Genomic DNA, 22485 nt, shown 5'->3' with positions numbered 1-22485 from the left:
TTCTATGTTGAGATATTGATACAGACTTATCAATATCCTAGAAAACATGATTCCAATTTGCTAATAAGAAGTGCTGCTATAGTATTTAACAATTTGATATTCTCAATTATAAACTATGATATATCCAACTGATATACTGCCGCTACATGGTATATGGCCGCTACATGCCAATATAGTTTTGATGCCTATAAATATAATAGTTGCTACAGTATGTGTATATATCATCAGATTTGTGTTAACTTCACATGTATTAACGAATTATATCAATTGGCAGCGAAGCAAAGTGACTATACATGAGTGAACACGGTAACAATACAGACATATATAACATCGCTACATGAATGACGAACGAAAAAGTGACACTATAGACAGACTATCATACCAATATCAGTATAGAATTATATGTATCAAATCAGATAAAATTACCAAAACATTAATTTCCGAAACAACAATTTTATACATACGATAATTTCATACAACCAATCCCCACATACAATCCATCATGTTCCTATTTATAGAGCAAGAATCCCACCCTTACCTTTGGATCGAAGGTTGCTCTAAATCGTCCCGATCAAAATCCCCAAAAATTCCTCTGCTAGGCAAATCTCACGTGCACTGGTTTCTCCCAATTCTCTGCTAACTGCTTCCTCTTCTAAAGTTATGCCGTTACTGACTGTTTCTAAACCTAAGATATTACCTCACTAATCCTACTTTGGGCTAAACTAATTCACATGGGCAACACAACATTTAGCCCAATTAATTTTTATTTTATTAAACTCCCTATTTACTTATCACCTCATATATTACAGTCTAATTTAATTTTCTCTGAAAATTCCCAAAATAATACCTGACACTCTAATAATATTTCTAATACTAAATATATTAAAAATCTCGATTAATTGTCAATCCGCTATCCCGAACTAATACCGACTAAATCGTCCAAAAATACAAAAATTTCACTAAATACTCCAAACGTCTAAAGTAAGCGAATAATCGAATTTCCGGGCGTTACAACTCTCCCCCACTTAAAAGATTTTCTTCCTCGAAAATTCATCCGATACCACCGTCCTTAACTTCGTTCTAGTTTCCGACTCTCCGATTCCCAAATTGTGCTTGACAACACTCTAACTACTATTCCTTCGAAACGACCAAACTCAACAAGGTTTAAATCTAACATACTAATCATTCAACACAATTAGGAACATTGAAACAACTAGCAGCACCAATAATCAACGATAGTAATTAAAGTATTACTACTGAAATACGCACCTCTGGTATTCCTGTCCTCATTAGCTGTTTGAGTTCCAGCTAAAGCGAATACTTTTCCACTTCCTGGTTCCCTTTTTGGTTTCTGACACTTGCTACTAATATGCCCTTCTTCACCACAGTTGAAACAAATAACTTCCTTATGTCTACAATCAGTAGTTACGTGTCCTGTCTTACCACAACGGAAACATCTTTTCTCCCCAGCAGTACATACATCACTCTTGTGGCCAGGTTCTCCACATTTGAAGCAAATCACGCTAGCAGGAGCTCCTCCCCCACTAGTTCTCTTGCCATTAGCCACTTCTGCTTTTCCCTTTCCAACTGGAGCATCATAAGGTGTGCCACGGTTCTGCTTACCTCTCCTATCCTTGACAAGCTTGCAATGTGCATTATGATCTTCTTCATAAATCCTGCAACTATCAACCAAATTAGGAAAGATACGAATCTTCTGATACCCAACAGCTTTCTTGATCTCAGAGCGTAATCCGTTCTCAAACTTAATGCACTTTGAAAACTCAGCACCCGCCCCATCATAATACGGGTAGAACTTAGCCAACTCAGTGAACTTTGCAGCATACTCTGTCACTGACATATTCCCCTGTTTCAGCTCAAGGAACTCAATCTCTTTCTTTCCCCGAACATCTTCAGGATAATACTTCCTCAGAAACTCTCTGCGGAACACATCCCAAGTGATCTCTTCACCCGCCACCTCCAATCTCTGACGAGTCTCTAGCCACCAGTCATCAGCTTCGACTGCCAACATATGAGTTCCATACCGAACCTTCTGCGCCTGAGTGCAGTCCATCACACGGAAGATTCTCTCAATCTCCTTCAACCACTCCAATGCGCCGTCGGGGTCATGCTTGCCTTTGAAGACCGGCGGATTCTCCCTCTGAAAAGTCGCCAAACTGCGGGATCCAGCATTCTCATTAACATTTGGCTGATTTGCCAAAGCCTGAGTCATAGCCTCCAAAGCGGCAGCAATCGCAGCATCGTTTCTCCCAGCCATCTTAACTTAGCACTGCAACAGAAATAACAGTCAGATAAAAGTAATTAACAATACTCGATTGTTAACTAACTACGACTCGACACTGGCCGTACAGACCGACCTGCTCTGATACCACTAATGTAACACCCCAAATCTACCCGATAATTTATACAGAAAATCAGAGTATTTTTAAAAAAACTCATACGATGAAATAGGATGTCACATTCGTCATTTAATTCACTTACGGCAATTACGCCTCCACATAGATACATAACACTTAAACGAAAGCGGACAAATCATAACATTAATTTAATCCTCAAAAATACCTCATCAAATAATTTACTTCGCAGCGGAATCATCAAACTTCCTAAATATTTAAATCAAGTCGTAGCATCTTTGCACGGTAACTTTAAGTTACAATTTAAATCAAAACTAAATAAAATTCAGCAATTAAAACAATAATAAAAACAATCGTTTTATCCCCCCGAGTGCTACGTATCAGAGCGACAACCGACTCAACTCGCGACAGCTAATCCTTCACTCACTAGCATCACCTGCACGTTACCAGTATAAAGGCAACGGCGAAAACAAGCAAAGGGTGAGATATCAAACAATATAAATAAAGTCATGATAAAGAGTATATTACGGTTCAAGTCATAATATATATCTCACGTCTCAATTTCAATCACAAACAATTCAAAAATCAAAATCACATAATCACGCACAACATCGCAATAAAGCAAATGGATGAGACACGACTAATGCATCATGCATGTGGTACCCAGGGCTTCAGCCCCCATCGCCAATTGCCAGGTAAAAGAGGCATCAAAAGCAGGCATAAGCCTTCGTCGCTGTTTTGCCAATCCAGGCCGTCGCTACATACATGCAATTCATGAGACACTATGACATGCAACAAACCACAATCAATCACAAAACAACGTCGCATAAGGCATTCGCCTACATCGCCAAAATATATCAATCATCATTGATGATTTCTCGTCACTTTAATTTCCTGCAACATCATAAAGTCCGCAATATTTCAAAATACGCAACAAGTCAAAACATCACTAAAACGTCGTTAATTTATGATTACCGAATCAATTTCGGACTCGCCTAAAGTATATTGACACTGCCAATTATCTAATCTCAGTTATAAACTAACTTTGTAATTTAGTTTTACTAAGTCTTAAACTTAACAAATTATATCTGCTAATTCTTAAGAATAACTCTGTTACTGAAAGAACTCTAAAAAATTCTACAATAGTCCCAACAACTCCAAAGTGCCCAAAAATACTCTACTGACAACTTTTATATACAAGGGTAACTCTTATGAGCCTAATTAGCTAATGGTCTGACTCAAGTAATAATAAAACAACTCTAAAGGGTCAAATACCTTCAATTTTAATCTTTACGGCTCATCAGATTTAACTCTAAACATCTCATAAGCGACTCTGACAACCCTATTGACAACTCTAACAGAATTGAAATTCACTTGACCAAATAATTTAAATATTATCTCTTACTCAAAACTCTTAAAAATATTATATCAAATATATTATATTATTACTATTATTATTATAATTATTATTATTCTTATTATTATTATAATAATAATATATAAAAGTAAACTTAAATTCTATGTTGAGATATTGATACAGACTTATCAATATCCTAGAAAACATGATTCCAATTTGCTAATAAGAAGTGCTGCTATAGTATTTAACAATTTGATATTCTCAATTATAAACTATGATATATCCAACTGATATACTGCCGCTACATGGTATATGGCCGCTACATGCCAATATAGTTTTGATGCCTATAAATATAATAGTTGCTACAGTATGTGTATATATCATCAGATTTGTGTTAACTTCACATGTATTAACGAATTATATCAATTGGCAGCGAAGCAAAGTGACTATACATGAGTGAACACGGTAACAATACAGACATATATAACATCGCTACATGAATGACGAACGAAAAAGTGACACTATAGACAGACTATCATACCAATATCAGTATAGAATTATATGTATCAAATCAGATAAAATTACCAAAACATTAATTTCCGAAACAACAATTTTATACATACGATAATTTCATACAACCAATCCCCACATACAATCCATCATGTTCCTATTTATAGAGCAAGAATCCCACCCTTACCTTTGGATCGAAGGTTGCTCTAAATCGTCCCGATCAAAATCCCCAAAAATTCCTCTGCTAGGCAAATCTCACGTGCACTGGTTTCTCCCAATTCTCTGCTAACTGCTTCCTCTTCTAAAGTTATGCCGTTACTGACTGTTTCTAAACCTAAGATATTACCTCACTAATCCTACTTTGGGCTAAACTAATTCACATGGGCAACACAACATTTAGCCCAATTAATTTTTATTTTATTAAACTCCCTATTTACTTATCACCTCATATATTACAGTCTAATTTAATTTTCTCTGAAAATTCCCAAAATAATACCTGACACTCTAATAATATTTCTAATACTAAATATATTAAAAATCTCGATTAATTGTTAATCCGCTATCCCGAACTAATACCGACTAAATCGTCCAAAAATACAAAAATTTCACTAAATACTCCAAACGTCTAAAGTAAGCGAATAATCGAATTTCCGGGCGTTACAACTCTCCCCCACTTAAAAGATTTTCTTCCTCGAAAATTCATCCGATACCACCGTCCTTAACTTCGTTCTAGTTTCCGACTCTCCGATTCCCAAATTGTGCTTGACAACACTCTAACTACTATTCCTTCGAAACGACCAAACTCAACAAGGTTTAAATCTAACATACTAATCATTCAACACAATTAGGAACATTGAAACAACTAGCAGCACCAATAATCAACGATAGTAATTAAAGTATTACTACTGAAATACGCACCTCTGGTATTCCTGTCCTCATTAGCTGTTTGAGTTCCAGCTAAAGCGAATACTTTTCCACTTCCTGGTTCCCTTTTTGGTTTCTGACACTTGCTACTAATATGCCCTTCTTCACCACAGTTGAAACAAATAACTTCCTTATGTCTACAATCAGTAGTTACGTGTCCTGTCTTACCACAACGGAAACATCTTTTCTCCCCAGCAGTACATACATCACTCTTGTGGCCAGGTTCTCCACATTTGAAGCAAATCACGCTAGCAGGAGCTCCTCCCCCACTAGTTCTCTTGCCATTAGCCACTTCTGCTTTTCCCTTTCCAACTGGAGCATCATAAGGTGTGCCACGGTTCTGCTTACCTCTCCTATCCTTGACAAGCTTGCAATGTGCATTATGATCTTCTTCATAAATCCTGCAACTATCAACCAAATTAGGAAAGATACGAATCTTCTGATACCCAACAGCTTTCTTGATCTCAGAGCGTAATCCGTTCTCAAACTTAATGCACTTTGAAAACTCAGCACCCGCCCCATCATAATACGGGTAGAACTTAGCCAACTCAGTGAACTTTGCAGCATACTCTGTCACTGACATATTCCCCTGTTTCAGCTCAAGGAACTCAATCTCTTTCTTTCCCCGAACATCTTCAGGATAATACTTCCTCAGAAACTCTCTGCGGAACACATCCCAAGTGATCTCTTCACCCGCCACCTCCAATCTCTGACGAGTCTCTAGCCACCAGTCATCAGCTTCGACTGCCAACATATGAGTTCCATACCGAACCTTCTGCGCCTGAGTGCAGTCCATCACACGGAAGATTCTCTCAATCTCCTTCAACCACTCCAATGCGCCGTCGGGGTCATGCTTGCCTTTGAAGACCGGCGGATTCTCCCTCTGAAAAGTCGCCAAACTGCGGGATCCAGCATTCTCATTAACATTTGGCTGATTTGCCAAAGCCTGAGTCATAGCCTCCAAAGCGGCAGCAATCGCAGCATCGTTTCTCCCAGCCATCTTAACTTAGCACTGCAACAGAAATAACAGTCAGATAAAAGTAATTAACAATACTCGATTGTTAACTAACTACGACTCGACACTGGCCGTACAGACCGACCTGCTCTGATACCACTAATGTAACACCCCAAATCTACCCGATAATTTATACAGAAAATCAGAGTATTTTTAAAAAAACTCATACGATGAAATAGGATGTCACATTCGTCATTTAATTCACTTACGGCAATTACGCCTCCACATAGATACATAACACTTAAACGAAAGCGGACAAATCATAACATTAATTTAATCCTCAAAAATACCTCATCAAATAATTTACTTCGCAGCGGAATCATCAAACTTCCTAAATATTTAAATCAAGTCGTAGCATCTTTGCACGGTAACTTTAAGTTACAATTTAAATCAAAACTAAATAAAATTCAGCAATTAAAACAATAATAAAAACAATCGTTTTATCCCCCCGAGTGCTACGTATCAGAGCGACAACCGACTCAACTCGCGACAGCTAATCCTTCACTCACTAGCATCACCTGCACGTTACCAGTATAAAGGCAACGGCGAAAACAAGCAAAGGGTGAGATATCAAACAATATAAATAAAGTCATGATAAAGAGTATATTACGGTTCAAGTCATAATATATATCTCACGTCTCAATTTCAATCACAAACAATTCAAAAATCAAAATCACATAATCACGCACAACATCGCAATAAAGCAAATGGATGAGACACGACTAATGCATCATGCATGTGGTACCCAGGGCTTCAGCCCCCATCGCCAATTGCCAGGTAAAAGAGGCATCAAAAGCAGGCATAAGCCTTCGTCGCTGTTTTGCCAATCCAGGCCGTCGCTACATACATGCAATTCATGAGACACTATGACATGCAACAAACCACAATCAATCACAAAACAACGTCGCATAAGGCATTCGCCTACATCGCCAAAATATATCAATCATCATTGATGATTTCTCGTCACTTTAATTTCCTGCAACATCATAAAGTCCGCAATATTTCAAAATACGCAACAAGTCAAAACATCACTAAAACGTCGTTAATTTATGATTACCGAATCAATTTCGGACTCGCCTAAAGTATATTGACACTGCCAATTATCTAATCTCAGTTATAAACTAACTTTGTAATTTAGTTTTACTAAGTCTTAAACTTAACAAATTATATCTGCTAATTCTTAAGAATAACTCTGTTACTGAAAGAACTCTAAAAAATTCTACAATAGTCCCAACAACTCCAAAGTGCCCAAAAATACTCTACTGACAACTTTTATATACAAGGGTAACTCTTATGAGCCTAATTAGCTAATGGTCTGACTCAAGTAATAATAAAACAACTCTAAAGGGTCAAATACCTTCAATTTTAATCTTTACGGCTCATCAGATTTAACTCTAAACATCTCATAAGCGACTCTGACAACCCTATTGACAACTCTAACAGAATTGAAATTCACTTGACCAAATAATTTAAATATTATCTCTTACTCAAAACTCTTAAAAATATTATATCAAATATATTATATTATTACTATTATTATTATAATTATTATTATTCTTATTATTATTATAATAATAATATATAAAAGTAAACTTAAATTCTATGTTGAGATATTGATACAGACTTATCAATATCCTAGAAAACATGATTCCAATTTGCTAATAAGAAGTGCTGCTATAGTATTTAACAATTTGATATTCTCAATTATAAACTATGATATATCCAACTGATATACTGCCGCTACATGGTATATGGCCGCTACATGCCAATATAGTTTTGATGCCTATAAATATAATAGTTGCTACAGTATGTGTATATATCATCAGATTTGTGTTAACTTCACATGTATTAACGAATTATATCAATTGGCAGCGAAGCAAAGTGACTATACATGAGTGAACACGGTAACAATACAGACATATATAACATCGCTACATGAATGACGAACGAAAAAGTGACACTATAGACAGACTATCATACCAATATCAGTATAGAATTATATGTATCAAATCAGATAAAATTACCAAAACATTAATTTCCGAAACAACAATTTTATACATACGATAATTTCATACAACCAATCCCCACATACAATCCATCATGTTCCTATTTATAGAGCAAGAATCCCACCCTTACCTTTGGATCGAAGGTTGCTCTAAATCGTCCCGATCAAAATCCCCAAAAATTCCTCTGCTAGGCAAATCTCACGTGCACTGGTTTCTCCCAATTCTCTGCTAACTGCTTCCTCTTCTAAAGTTATGCCGTTACTGACTGTTTCTAAACCTAAGATATTACCTCACTAATCCTACTTTGGGCTAAACTAATTCACATGGGCAACACAACATTTAGCCCAATTAATTTTTATTTTATTAAACTCCCTATTTACTTATCACCTCATATATTACAGTCTAATTTAATTTTCTCTGAAAATTCCCAAAATAATACCTGACACTCTAATAATATTTCTAATACTAAATATATTAAAAATCTCGATTAATTGTTAATCCGCTATCCCGAACTAATACCGACTAAATCGTCCAAAAATACAAAAATTTCACTAAATACTCCAAACGTCTAAAGTAAGCGAATAATCGAATTTCCGGGCGTTACAACTCTCCCCCACTTAAAAGATTTTCTTCCTCGAAAATTCATCCGATACCACCGTCCTTAACTTCGTTCTAGTTTCCGACTCTCCGATTCCCAAATTGTGCTTGACAACACTCTAACTACTATTCCTTCGAAACGACCAAACTCAACAAGGTTTAAATCTAACATACTAATCATTCAACACAATTAGGAACATTGAAACAACTAGCAGCACCAATAATCAACGATAGTAATTAAAGTATTACTACTGAAATACGCACCTCTGGTATTCCTGTCCTCATTAGCTGTTTGAGTTCCAGCTAAAGCGAATACTTTTCCACTTCCTGGTTCCCTTTTTGGTTTCTGACACTTGCTACTAATATGCCCTTCTTCACCACAGTTGAAACAAATAACTTCCTTATGTCTACAATCAGTAGTTACGTGTCCTGTCTTACCACAACGGAAACATCTTTTCTCCCCAGCAGTACATACATCACTCTTGTGGCCAGGTTCTCCACATTTGAAGCAAATCACGCTAGCAGGAGCTCCTCCCCCACTAGTTCTCTTGCCATTAGCCACTTCTGCTTTTCCCTTTCCAACTGGAGCATCATAAGGTGTGCCACGGTTCTGCTTACCTCTCCTATCCTTGACAAGCTTGCAATGTGCATTATGATCTTCTTCATAAATCCTGCAACTATCAACCAAATTAGGAAAGATACGAATCTTCTGATACCCAACAGCTTTCTTGATCTCAGAGCGTAATCCGTTCTCAAACTTAATGCACTTTGAAAACTCAGCACCCGCCCCATCATAATACGGGTAGAACTTAGCCAACTCAGTGAACTTTGCAGCATACTCTGTCACTGACATATTCCCCTGTTTCAGCTCAAGGAACTCAATCTCTTTCTTTCCCCGAACATCTTCAGGATAATACTTCCTCAGAAACTCTCTGCGGAACACATCCCAAGTGATCTCTTCACCCGCCACCTCCAATCTCTGACGAGTCTCTAGCCACCAGTCATCAGCTTCGACTGCCAACATATGAGTTCCATACTGAACCTTCTGCGCCTGAGTGCAGTCCATCACACGGAAGATTCTCTCAATCTCCTTCAACCACTCCAATGCGCCGTCGGGGTCATGCTTGCCTTTGAAGACCGGCGGATTCTCCCTCTGAAAAGTCGCCAAACTGCGGGATCCAGCATTCTCATTAACATTTGGCTGATTTGCCAAAGCCTGAGTCATAGCCTCCAAAGCGGCAGCAATCGCAGCATCGTTTCTCCCAGCCATCTTAACTTAGCACTGCAACAGAAATAACAGTCAGATAAAAGTAATTAACAATACTCGATTGTTAACTAACTACGACTCGACACTGGCCGTACAGACCGACCTGCTCTGATACCACTAATGTAACACCCCAAATCTACCCGATAATTTATACAGAAAATCAGAGTATTTTTAAAAAAACTCATACGATGAAATAGGATGTCACATTCGTCATTTAATTCACTTACGGCAATTACGCCTCCACATAGATACATAACACTTAAACGAAAGCGGACAAATCATAACATTAATTTAATCCTCAAAAATACCTCATCAAATAATTTACTTCGCAGCGGAATCATCAAACTTCCTAAATATTTAAATCAAGTCGTAGCATCTTTGCACGGTAACTTTAAGTTACAATTTAAATCAAAACTAAATAAAATTCAGCAATTAAAACAATAATAAAAACAATCGTTTTATCCCCCCGAGTGCTACGTATCAGAGCGACAACCGACTCAACTCGCGACAGCTAATCCTTCACTCACTAGCATCACCTGCACGTTACCAGTATAAAGGCAACGGCGAAAACAAGCAAAGGGTGAGATATCAAACAATATAAATAAAGTCATGATAAAGAGTATATTACGGTTCAAGTCATAATATATATCTCACGTCTCAATTTCAATCACAAACAATTCAAAAATCAAAATCACATAATCACGCACAACATCGCAATAAAGCAAATGGATGAGACACGACTAATGCATCATGCATGTGGTACCCAGGGCTTCAGCCCCCATCGCCAATTGCCAGGTAAAAGAGGCATCAAAAGCAGGCATAAGCCTTCGTCGCTGTTTTGCCAATCCAGGCCGTCGCTACATACATGCAATTCATGAGACACTATGACATGCAACAAACCACAATCAATCACAAAACAACGTCGCATAAGGCATTCGCCTACATCGCCAAAATATATCAATCATCATTGATGATTTCTCGTCACTTTAATTTCCTGCAACATCATAAAGTCCGCAATATTTCAAAATACGCAACAAGTCAAAACATCACTAAAACGTCGTTAATTTATGATTACCGAATCAATTTCGGACTCGCCTAAAGTATATTGACACTGCCAATTATCTAATCTCAGTTATAAACTAACTTTGTAATTTAGTTTTACTAAGTCTTAAACTTAACAAATTATATCTGCTAATTCTTAAGAATAACTCTGTTACTGAAAGAACTCTAAAAAATTCTACAATAGTCCCAACAACTCCAAAGTGCCCAAAAATACTCTACTGACAACTTTTATATACAAGGGTAACTCTTATGAGCCTAATTAGCTAATGGTCTGACTCAAGTAATAATAAAACAACTCTAAAGGGTCAAATACCTTCAATTTTAATCTTTACGGCTCATCAGATTTAACTCTAAACATCTCATAAGCGACTCTGACAACCCTATTGACAACTCTAACAGAATTGAAATTCACTTGACCAAATAATTTAAATATTATCTCTTACTCAAAACTCTTAAAAATATTATATCAAATATATTATATTATTACTATTATTATTATAATTATTATTATTCTTATTATTATTATAATAATAATATATAAAAGTAAACTTAAATTCTATGTTGAGATATTGATACAGACTTATCAATATCCTAGAAAACATGATTCCAATTTGCTAATAAGAAGTGCTGCTATAGTATTTAACAATTTGATATTCTCAATTATAAACTATGATATATCCAACTGATATACTGCCGCTACATGGTATATGGCCGCTACATGCCAATATAGTTTTGATGCCTATAAATATAATAGTTGCTACAGTATGTGTATATATCATCAGATTTGTGTTAACTTCACATGTATTAACGAATTATATCAATTGGCAGCGAAGCAAAGTGACTATACATGAGTGAACACGGTAACAATACAGACATATATAACATCGCTACATGAATGACGAACGAAAAAGTGACACTATAGACAGACTATCATACCAATATCAGTATAGAATTATATGTATCAAATCAGATAAAATTACCAAAACATTAATTTCCGAAACAACAATTTTATACATACGATAATTTCATACAACCAATCCCCACATACAATCCATCATGTTCCTATTTATAGAGCAAGAATCCCACCCTTACCTTTGGATCGAAGGTTGCTCTAAATCGTCCCGATCAAAATCCCCAAAAATTCCTCTGCTAGGCAAATCTCACGTGCACTGGTTTCTCCCAATTCTCTGCTAACTGCTTCCTCTTCTAAAGTTATGCCGTTACTGACTGTTTCTAAACCTAAGATATTACCTCACTAATCCTACTTTGGGCTAAACTAATTCACATGGGCAACACAACATTTAGCCCAATTAATTTTTATTTTATTAAACTCCCTATTTACTTATCACCTCATATATTACAGTCTAATTTACTTTTCTCTGAAAATTCCCAAAATAATACCTGACACTCTAATAATATTTCTAATACTAAATATATTAAAAATCTCGATTAATTGTCAATCCGCTATCCCGAACTAATACCGACTAAATCGTCCAAAAATACAAAAATTTCACTAAATACTCCAAACGTCTAAAGTAAGCGAATAATCGAATTTCCGGGCGTTACACAAAACAAAATCTTCAATGAAAGGGACATGTGAAACTTGTTCCAAAATATTGTGCAGTTCCTGTACCTGATCACACACATCTACAGACATAAATGCATAATTGATTCCAAAATTCCAAGACGAAACACCTAACGACCACGAAACTGCATTGTTAACCATCAACCTTTGGTCACTGACCAACTCAAGAATTGATGGGGAAACGTACTTAAGAGGTTGGGGACCAAACCAATTAAATCTCCAAAAATATATATTTGATCCTGAACCAAGCTTATAAGAAATTTCTCTTTGAAACCAAGGCTCTTCCATACCCGAAGTTGCCACGATGCTCCGAATATCCCGCCACCAAATAGATAATTTTCTAGTTGCAAAAGGTTTAGTTGGGTCAAGCAACAGACTTTTGATGTCTCCATACTTAAAGGCTAAGAGTTGTGACCATTGAAAATTTCGCCTATCCATAATTCTCCAAGCCCATTTGCTGAGTAAAGCAACATTGAAGGACCCACAGTGTTTAATTCTCGTCCCACCTTCCGCTTTTGATTTATAAATTGATGACCATGACAACTAATTGATCTGCCTCTTGTTTTATTCTCCTTTCCATAAAAAAGCTCTCTGAATTTTGATTAACTCGAGAATCATCACCTTGGGAGCTTTGTAAAAGGAGAATAAATACAATGGAATGTAATTAAGAACCACATTAAGAAGAACAATACGCCCTCCATAAGAAATAAACTTGCTTTTCCAACTTGCTAAGCGACTGGAAACTTTGTCTATAATTGTCGACCAAGAACTGCACATTCTTAAATTATTACCAATGGGTATACCTAGAAAATTGAAGGGGAGATAAGCTGTTGAACAAGAGAGAAAGTCTGATGCCGCCTCCGAAAAATTTGGCTCTAAATTGAAGCCCATAATCTTGATTTTGTGGAAGTTTATTCTTAAATTAGAAGCCACTTCAAAACCATGAAGAATAACTTTTAAAGTCCAAACATTTTCCCAATCAGCTTGACACTACTACAAAAATGATTCTAATGTCGAACGCGAAATGCATTTTATCTCAACAAAAGAATCGAGGTAACGAATGGCGTCATGAAAAGTAAAGCCTTATTACCTCGGTTTTTAAAACACTGAGGTAAAGGTTTATTATGGCATGGGTTCGAACCCCCGTTTCTGCACTTTTATTATTTACAAAAACTAGCGCCTTTTTATCTCGTTTTATCATAAAAACCGAGGGGTCATTGGGTTTTCTAATTAATCTCGTTATAGTGTTTACTATAATATTACATTTTTTAATAAAACTCGTTACAGTGTTTACAAAGAATATTACATTAATTGTCAGTGAAGTTCATATGTTGGATCTTCAATTCCTTGATATTCTGGGAAACTCTTTCATGTACGGATCTTGCGTGTATTTGATTAGGGTGAAAAAAAGGGTAAGATAATTAAAATCAAAAATCAAAAATACTTTTGGTACAAATAAAAATTTAATAGAGCAAACCTTGAATCTAGTTGATTTTATGCTCTTGCAATCCATCGAAGAAAACTTTTCCAAGTTTCCTTAGGTTTCATTTATATTTCCAAAATCGTAAGAGAACTTATATAATGGATGTCCCTTAGGTTTCACGCGAATCACTAATGGTGGATTCTTGAGCGTTGATAACCTTTAAATGGACGACAAAGATTTGTTTAAGGCTGTTGATTGAAAATAGTGAAAAAAAACACTTAACTATCATCTTGATTTTTAAAAGAACCGAAGGGCTAGAGTAAAATATTTTTTTTACAAAAAAGGTTACATTGTTTACCAAGAATATTAAAAATATATTGTATGAAACAAATCTTCATAGAATATCAAATTGTTTACCCAGAATATTAAAATTACAGCATGTGCAGGTCCCATACAATATTTGTTACATATAATGTATTTTTAATATTCTGGGTAAACAATGCAACCATTTTTGTAAAAAAAAAATTATTTTACTCTAACCCCTCAGTTTTAACACAAAACCAAGGGGTTAGAGTATTTTTTTAATGATTACAATGTTTACCCATAATATCAAAATACATTGTATGCAATAAATCTTCGCAGAATGTCAAGATTGTTTACCCAGAATATCAATATTGTTTACCCAGAATATTAAAACTACAACATGTGCAGGTCCCATAAAAGACGCTAGAGATCTGCACTTGAATGTCAGACCTGCATTCACCAAGATTGATTGTTGATGCTATCATTATCACTTTTTTTACCAGCGTATACAATTTTCATGCTTAGAATGCATCCAACTTCTAATTAGGTCTTTGTTACAAAAATTGGAAAATGTTTATTCACCACTTTCAATCCATCAGTAAAGGCTTTTAGGAATAAATTATAGTTGTTCAAAACCTTCAACAACAACAACGAAAACATCAACACCATTGTTTGAGATAGATTGCAAAAGCTGTAAAAATATTGTGTTCAAGGTAGAAGAACATTTTTTTCCAGTTTTGCAATCCATCCTAAAAAAATGATGCAATCGAAGGTCGGGCGGCTACAAATAAGATAACATTAGGGTAAAATATGTTCAGCAAGTGTTTTATAGTAAAATTTGATTATTTTATCCCTCAGGTTACCAAAGAAACTGAATGGTTAAATCATTTTTTACAGTTGATAACAAATAAAAACATAAAGTGCATCAGTTAGGATTCGAAGCATGTCCTGAATGGTATATAACCACGGTTTTTATAAAGACCGAGGCAACAAGTTGTTATATATATATATATATATATATATATATATATATATATATATATATATATATATATATATATATATATATATGGTGCGCCTTGGAATAAAATCTCGATTTTTTCCTGGATGACGTGAAAGATTCTTCATGAAAAGCATTATTTGTTGTAGTGAGACCAAATATAATAGTATCATCAGAGAATTGTTGAATGTCAAAACTCAGATTTTCAGCTACCGTGAAAGGATGATACAAAAATTGAGAAATAGCATATTTGAAAAGCCATGCAAGCCCCTCTGCAGCAATAATGAACAAAAATAGGGAAAGATGATCCCCTTGTCGAAGGCCTATAGATGCTCGAAAATTCTTTGTTGGGCTTCCGTTGAAGAGAACCGAAAAAGAGCTAGAACACACACACACACAGGACTGCATTCATTTGATCCACCTCTCTCCAAAATTCATCTGCTTCAGAACTGAAAACAAATAATCCCAAGAGACGGAATCGTAAGCCTTTTCAAAATCGACTTTGAAAAGGAACAATTGTTTCTTGTTTCTTTGAGCAAAAGATACCAGTTCATTAACCACTAATACCCCATCTAGCATATGTTGGTTTGGGATGAAAGCAAATTGGGAATCAGATATAAGTTTACCAATGAAAATTTTTAATCTCCAGAAGTTTGGATATAATACGGCAAACACTTTCCACAAGGAAAATCGATATGAATTTATCAAGAATCAAAGGAGAAGACCTTTTTGGAATGAACCCAAGAAAAGAAGAAACTACCGCCTTTGAGTTATAACCTGCAAACACTAAATCATTAACACAATCAAATAACTCACATGATGTCCCAATATGCTTTATAGAAGTCCATTAGGAAACTGTCAGGACCGGGACTTTTATCCCTGGCAAAATTCCAAATGACTTCTCTTATATCAAGGATAGAAAAAGGACCTTCCAGAGTTAAATTATCTTCCATAGACAACTTATTAAAACTAATTCCGTCCATCCTAGGTCTCGCTTGAATTGGCTCTTGAAACCTGTCATTAAAGTGATCAAATACTGATGCTCTGATCCCCTCAACATATTCAACTATGAAGTCTTCTACACGTAAAGTTGAGATACAATTTTACCTTTGTCTCGTCTTCAAAAAGGAATGAAATAAATTTGAATTACAATCACCTTTTTTTAACAAAGTGCATCTAGATTTTTGTCGGATCATCGATTTTCTGCGGTGCAATTGTTCCCACACAATAGATTGGGCATTGGACCTTTTTCTAGAAAGCAAACTAAGACAGGTTCAAAGTTACCTACCATAGAATCATCTAAGGCTTTAAGATCCAAAACTGCTTCCTCATAGCCCAAATCTTGTCTTCCAAATACTTCACGATTTTGCAATTCCAACCTGACTTTAAGTCTCTTAAGCTTTCCATAAAAAATCTCAAGCTTGTTGCCTTGTATTGGGTAAGAATTAAAACTGTCTTGGATGAACGAAATGAAGCTGGGATGACCTAACCAAGCAAAAAAAATTTAAAAGGCCTTGGCCCCCAATTTAAGACACTACCCGTAAGCCAAATTGGAGCGTGATCCAACACTTCACAATTTCCTACTGTTTTTCATTATTGTTTCCTAAAATGAACGGATCAGAATGAAATAGAGCAAAATTGAGCAGAGCAAAATGAAGACTCCACTCCGTCGTTTGTATATTTTAGGAAGGAATATGGTAAGATTTTCATTCCGCCAAAATCATAGGGGAAGAAATATGGAGGTAAGTGGTATAATGGAATGAAATCCATACCACCACATTCTGCTCCAGTCCATCCAATTTTAACTTATCCAAACAATGAAATTACACTTTATTCCATCTCATACTACTCCACTCCATCCAATTCCATCAATCCAAACATACCCTAACAATAGAAATATGGGTACATCTTTCATATATACCTACAAAGCAAGGCTCCTCAACCTGCCAAACAAGAAATTCAAGTAGGTGTGTCATCAATGTTGAAAATTTTAATCTTATAGAATACTCCAATCCAAATGGCTAGTTAAGAAAAACAATAAGCAAACCCAATGATCAAATTATATAGTTAAACGTTACAGATTCTAGAATCTAAAATCTCAAGTTTTCATCATAGTTCTTAATTGCAGTCTACAACCCTAATCTCTCATTAAAGTATTGCATTTGGGACCTCCTCCAAATTATGTACCCAGAATGAATACTATAGTTACCATTTTGCTCCTCCTTCCAAATCAAACTATCTTCTTCGAAATCCTCCAACAACAGGACCGGCAACATATCATTCACAACTACATAATCAAACAAATTACGTAACACCCGTATGTTCCATTGTTTAACATTAGGCAACATGAGATTTTTAACGTTAATATTATATGCACCTTTATTTTAGGAACCACTTTAACACCTCCTCTCTATTCCCCCGAAGCAAAGGTTCGTTCATTACCATGATATGACTTTCATTCCTTATACTCCATCTGCACCCTAAAGTTAGGACCTCCCTTGCTCTCCAAATACTCCTCCCTACAAAATTTGGATTATAGCCAAGACTAACACCAAAGAAAGAGGTTCTAGGATAATACCTTTCTTTAAAGACTCTAGATACAAGATCTTGAGGTTTTGTCAAAAGGTACCAACCCTGTATGGCAACTATAGCCATGTTAAAGACTCTAAAATCTCGGAAACCTAATACACATTCCTTCTTAGTACAAGATAGTTTATCCCATGACATCCACCTTATACCATTTCTATTATTACCCCCCCGAGAAATAATTCAACATTTTCTTAATGTCATTGACCACTGTATCCGGAATAATAAATATACTCATGATATATGTCGGCAGTGCTTATAGAACAAATTTAATCATAACTTCTTTCTCTGCTTTTGATAACGACTGACATCTCCAAGTATTGATTCTCTTCCAAATACGATTTAATGATAACTTCTTCCCTTGCTTTTTTTAAAGATTAATCAATCTTGAGATTTTGTCCTATCACCTCACTTATATCACACCTCCAATTTTTCACCTTGACAAAAATAAGGTATTCAAAAATTGTCTCTCTTGCGTGAAAAATTATGTATGCAAAACAAAAAAATTTGGCACGTATTCTTACCGCTTATATCGCACCCCTAATTTTTTGTTGTTGGGAAAATATCAAAAAACCAATTTTTTGTGCACACGGAAGCATACCCATAAAAGAAGAAAATAGGCAAAAAAAATACAAAAAAAAAATTCAAAAATTATAATTCAACTTCTAGTTTTACATTGAAAAAATTACGGAACTTCTCTCAATTGCAACTTTTGAACGGAAAAATAGAAAACTCTTTCAACAAACTATTTTTTAACGTAAAAATTGAAAACCTTTTCTAGACACACAACTACCTAAATCCTTAATACACCCAAAAAGACTACATTTTAATGTTGTGTTAAAACTCAAACTAACTGTCTCTATTTATATTAACATTCAAATTATATTTTCTTCTTACTATCCGATGTGGGACTTGGATGAATATACTATTTAACCAAACAAATCCTCCCTTCATCCAAAGTCTCACATATATCCATTTTATCTCCAATTTCATCTTCAAAGCAATCATTATAATTATAATGATTAGCCACATTTGTAAAATAATTACTCTTTAATATTTTTGTCTTCTTCCCCTCTTGATCAGTATTTTTGTTACTCTGCCTTTTTCATTGATCAAACTTTTTATGACTCTTCCTTCCTCCCTTGATCAGAACTAGGCTCTGATACAAGTTGTTAGGTTTTAAGTGTGAAAGTTTTGCTAAAGTCCCACACAGACTAGGAATGGAGAAAATGTTGGGGTTTATAAGAGAGATGGAGTGGATCCTAGTGTGGATCAAGGCTAGTGATGCGGGTGACACACTGTTGGGGAGTCCAGAAGAGTCGGGAGCACCAATGTTCCAGGACCACGAGAGAGAGAGAGAGAGAGAGAGAGACGCCACATCTCAACCCAAAATCTTAAGGTGTTAGGTAAATAAGTCATCTCTCTTATCATAGATAATATGGTCTTTAACCACTCACACTTGCACCCAACATTCTCCTCCACAAGTGTGAATCTCCAGACTCTATAATAAAATCCAACACTGGATCCAGCTCCTGCTCTCCCACCAAGGTGAACCACGGTTCTGATACCACTATTTGCACCTGTCGCGGGCGAAAAATCGTTTTGTTCCTCTTTTTTGTGGGATGAGACACCTGATGCCTTCTTTGGGCTCAAGTGCTCATAAAAAAATGATTTTTCTTTGTTTCAACCAAACTTTTTATTATTTCCAAAGGAGGAAAAGGAAAAAAGCTGCAATAACCTAAAAGTGGGGGGAGAGATCTTGGGTAAGAGGGTTGGTTATACGAAGGGAAGGTATTAGCACCCAACGTATCTATAGTACTCTATAGGTTTCTTTGCTTTGCTTTTCATTCCATGTTATTGAGAGGTTCTTGTTGAAATAGGTGGGACCTAAGGTGTTTGTTTGATTATGCTCGCAAAGATCATCGCGATCCTCTGCATACATATCCCTTAGAGGGAATCAGAGCATCTGTAGCTCGGGGTCTACGGGTGCTAAGGTTTGAATGGTTTTTTTGGTTTTGTTTTGCTCGCCAAGGATCGACCTTGTGCCTACGTATTCTCAAAGGGATGTTGAGAAAGTCAGAGCAATCGTAGTTCCCACTTATGCTAGTGGAAGCAAAGGAAAATAGACAAATGTCGTCTAAATGCTAGATGTATCTAATCTATATCATCACATACATCTGTTTGTTTTTTGCTTGAAAATCTTTTCATTATAAGCCCGGGGCCATGCCACTTAGGGTGCTTAGAATGATAAAGATGTTTTTGTTTGTTTAACCAGCCTTGTGGCAAAAGTTTCAATGAAGTCAGCCTTGTGACAAAAACTTTGATTAATCAGCCAGCCTTGTGGCAAAAGTTTCAATGAAGTCAGCCTTGTGACAAAAACTTTGATTAATCATCCAGTACGGTGGTAAAACAGTTTGATTGATTAGCCAGCCTTGTGGCAAAAAAGTTTGATTTATTGATTGATTGATTGTTTGTGATGATATAGAAGAGATACTCCTATCATAGAGATGATAAATGTCTAATCTCCTAGGGTATTTGTGTTTGGATATTGGGGGATGCTTATAAGAAGCCCGTGGGTCCTTGTACGAAGCCCAAGAGGAGGCTATCCGAGGGTCCTTGCATTGTAAGCCCAAGAGGAGGCTATGGGAGGGACAATCCAGGGTCCTTGCATTGTAAGCCCAAGAGGAGGCTATGGGAGGGACACTCGTTTGTACAAAGCCCAAGGGGAGGCATGGTATAGTTGGTTTGAGCTCTTAGAGCGATTTCACCGGGAAACCATACTCTATGTCCTAACCTAAACTAGGGAGATTCTTTGCACGAAGCCCAATAGGAGGCTATGGGGAACCTAGTGTTGTACTAAGTTGAACAAGCACACATATCACACATATGAACAAGTACGAACAAACATGAACAAGTACATGAACAAATATGAACAGTTATGAACAATTATATATATATGACAGAGTGTGTGTATATAATGGAGTTTATGAAGGAAATATACCTGTAAGCATGATCCATTTGTATACACAGGGCTCGGGACTCACACTCGGGGAGAAGTCCACTTGAGTTTATTCAAAGCTATGTAAACAGGTATTTACAAGGGGCTTGGGGCTTATACCTACATGGAGGCCCATGGTATTTTTGGGAAGATTTAAAGAAAAACCTTCATTTTTGGTTTGTTACTCAAAGTTAAAAAAAACAGATTGAGATATGTACAAAAGGCGTACAATGAAATACCTAATTTCATGTACAGGAATGGGTATGTACAAAAGGGCTTGGGACTTATACCTACATGGAGGCCCATGGTATATTTTAAAAGTTTTGTTTCTTTGGAGTTTTGTTGTTTTGAAAATTGTTTGAAAATGATTTGAAAATTGTTTTGAAAAGATTTTTGTTTTGAAGTTTTATTGTTTTGAAAACTGTACAAAAAGAAAAGAAATGGGACTTACACTCTCTAATATTCGAGAGGCCCCACTTCGTTTTGAAAATCAATTGATCAATTAAAAAGATTTAATCAAAAAAGAAGTGGTTTATCATTTTGAAAAAGAATCGCGATCGCTCGTCTTAAAACGATTTGAATTTGACAAAAGTCAACTTAATTAAGTTAAAACAAATTTTAATGCTTAATTAAGACCTAAATGATTAGGGTTTGATCACAAAAAATATTTACAAGTGATTAGGTTAAAAATTAAATGAAAAACAATATTTAAAGTAATTAAAAACACTTAAAAATGTATCATTTTAAACCTAATTAAAAACATATTAAATAAATCTTTTTTTGTGATTTTTTTTGATATTCATAAAATATATGTGTTAAATAAAGAGTGTACAAAAAATGAATGAAAAATGAATTAATTTGATGTGTTAATTAATTAATTGAAGTTGTGTAAAAAATTGAAAAAAAACAAGTGATAAAAAGATGGTTTTGGCCCCCATGAGTGTTGAACTCGTGACCTTAAGGTTACTACTCAAAAGTTTAACCAACTGGACCACGCGCGTGGTCTGATAATCATTTGCAACGAGTTGAATATATTTTGAATCAAGTTTGTAAAATCAATTTCAAAAAAAGGCGCCAAGAACACAAACCCTATCTGAATTTGAAAAATCTGAAAACTGGATTGTTTGGATCAAGTGAATAGCCTAACTTGCTCGATTTTGGACGAGGAACATGATGGTACCATTTAATTCCATTTATTTTCACTCTAGGGCCATTGATTCTCTGATGAACACGAAGAACCCTAATTCTATAATTCACTCTGAAATTGTGTATAGTTGATGAATTATGAAATTGATTGAGGGCTATTGATCAGTGATAGTGCAGAAACAAGATGGTAAATCAGTTTTTCATTTATGATGCATGTATGTATGAGTTTGAAGTTGATAGGCACTTACCTCAAAAATGCCAAAGCTGGAGATCGAATTTTGCAGTAGAGGAGTTCCAGTTGTTATTTCTTGATCTGAACACCTTCAGTGGACCT

General features: G+C 35.6%; 3 protein-coding genes and 1 long non-coding RNA gene across 4 annotated transcripts; all 4 read right to left on the bottom strand.

The window, feature by feature from the left end:
* Positions 1-1213: 1213 nt before the first annotated feature.
* LOC131628321 (uncharacterized) lies at positions 1214-5534 on the bottom strand. Its single transcript, XM_058899168.1, has 2 exons — positions 5158-5534; positions 1214-2287 (listed from the first exon to the last, which is right to left on the bottom strand). Exon 2 carries the CDS (start codon positions 2273-2275, stop codon positions 1214-1216), a length of 1062 nt encoding a protein of 353 aa, XP_058755151.1. The 5' UTR covers positions 2276-2287; positions 5158-5534.
* On the bottom strand, positions 5102-9422 carry LOC131628320 (uncharacterized). The gene is made up of 2 exons (XM_058899167.1): positions 9046-9422; positions 5102-6175 (listed from the first exon to the last, which is right to left on the bottom strand). Exon 2 carries the CDS (start codon positions 6161-6163, stop codon positions 5102-5104), a length of 1062 nt encoding a protein of 353 aa, XP_058755150.1. The 5' UTR covers positions 6164-6175; positions 9046-9422.
* LOC131628319 (uncharacterized) lies at positions 8990-10051 on the bottom strand. Its single transcript, XM_058899165.1, has 2 exons — positions 9752-10051; positions 8990-9640 (listed from the first exon to the last, which is right to left on the bottom strand). Exons 1-2 carry the CDS (start codon positions 10049-10051, stop codon positions 8990-8992), a joined length of 951 nt encoding a protein of 316 aa, XP_058755148.1.
* Positions 10052-10385: 334 nt separating this feature from the next.
* On the bottom strand, positions 10386-12329 carry LOC131628315 (uncharacterized). The gene is made up of 2 exons (XR_009291747.1): positions 12203-12329; positions 10386-10584 (listed from the first exon to the last, which is right to left on the bottom strand). It is a non-coding gene; the product is annotated as an uncharacterized LOC131628315 (long non-coding RNA).
* Between the last annotated feature and the right edge of the window lie 10156 nt (positions 12330-22485).

This window comes from Vicia villosa, unplaced genomic scaffold, assembly GCF_029867415.1.
Source record: "Vicia villosa cultivar HV-30 ecotype Madison, WI unplaced genomic scaffold, Vvil1.0 ctg.000442F_1_1_1, whole genome shotgun sequence".
In the NCBI taxonomy this organism is placed as follows: domain Eukaryota; kingdom Viridiplantae; phylum Streptophyta; class Magnoliopsida; order Fabales; family Fabaceae; genus Vicia; species Vicia villosa.
This window is presented reverse-complemented; position numbering and strand designations above follow the sequence as displayed.

Bases quoted from the DNA above. Each gene is read 5' to 3' on its own strand.
- LOC131628321 (XM_058899168.1), bottom strand. From the start codon at position 2,275: ATGGCTGGGAGAAACGATGCTGCGATTGCTGCCGCTTTGGAGGCTATG.
- LOC131628320 (XM_058899167.1), bottom strand. From the start codon at position 6,163: ATGGCTGGGAGAAACGATGCTGCGATTGCTGCCGCTTTGGAGGCTATG.
- LOC131628319 (XM_058899165.1), bottom strand. From the start codon at position 10,051: ATGGCTGGGAGAAACGATGCTGCGATTGCTGCCGCTTTGGAGGCTATG. The intron at 9,641-9,751 runs GTGGCGGGTGAA...GAGCTGAAACAG, and splicing joins AGACTCGTCAGAGATTGGAG to GGGAATATGTCAGTGACAGA.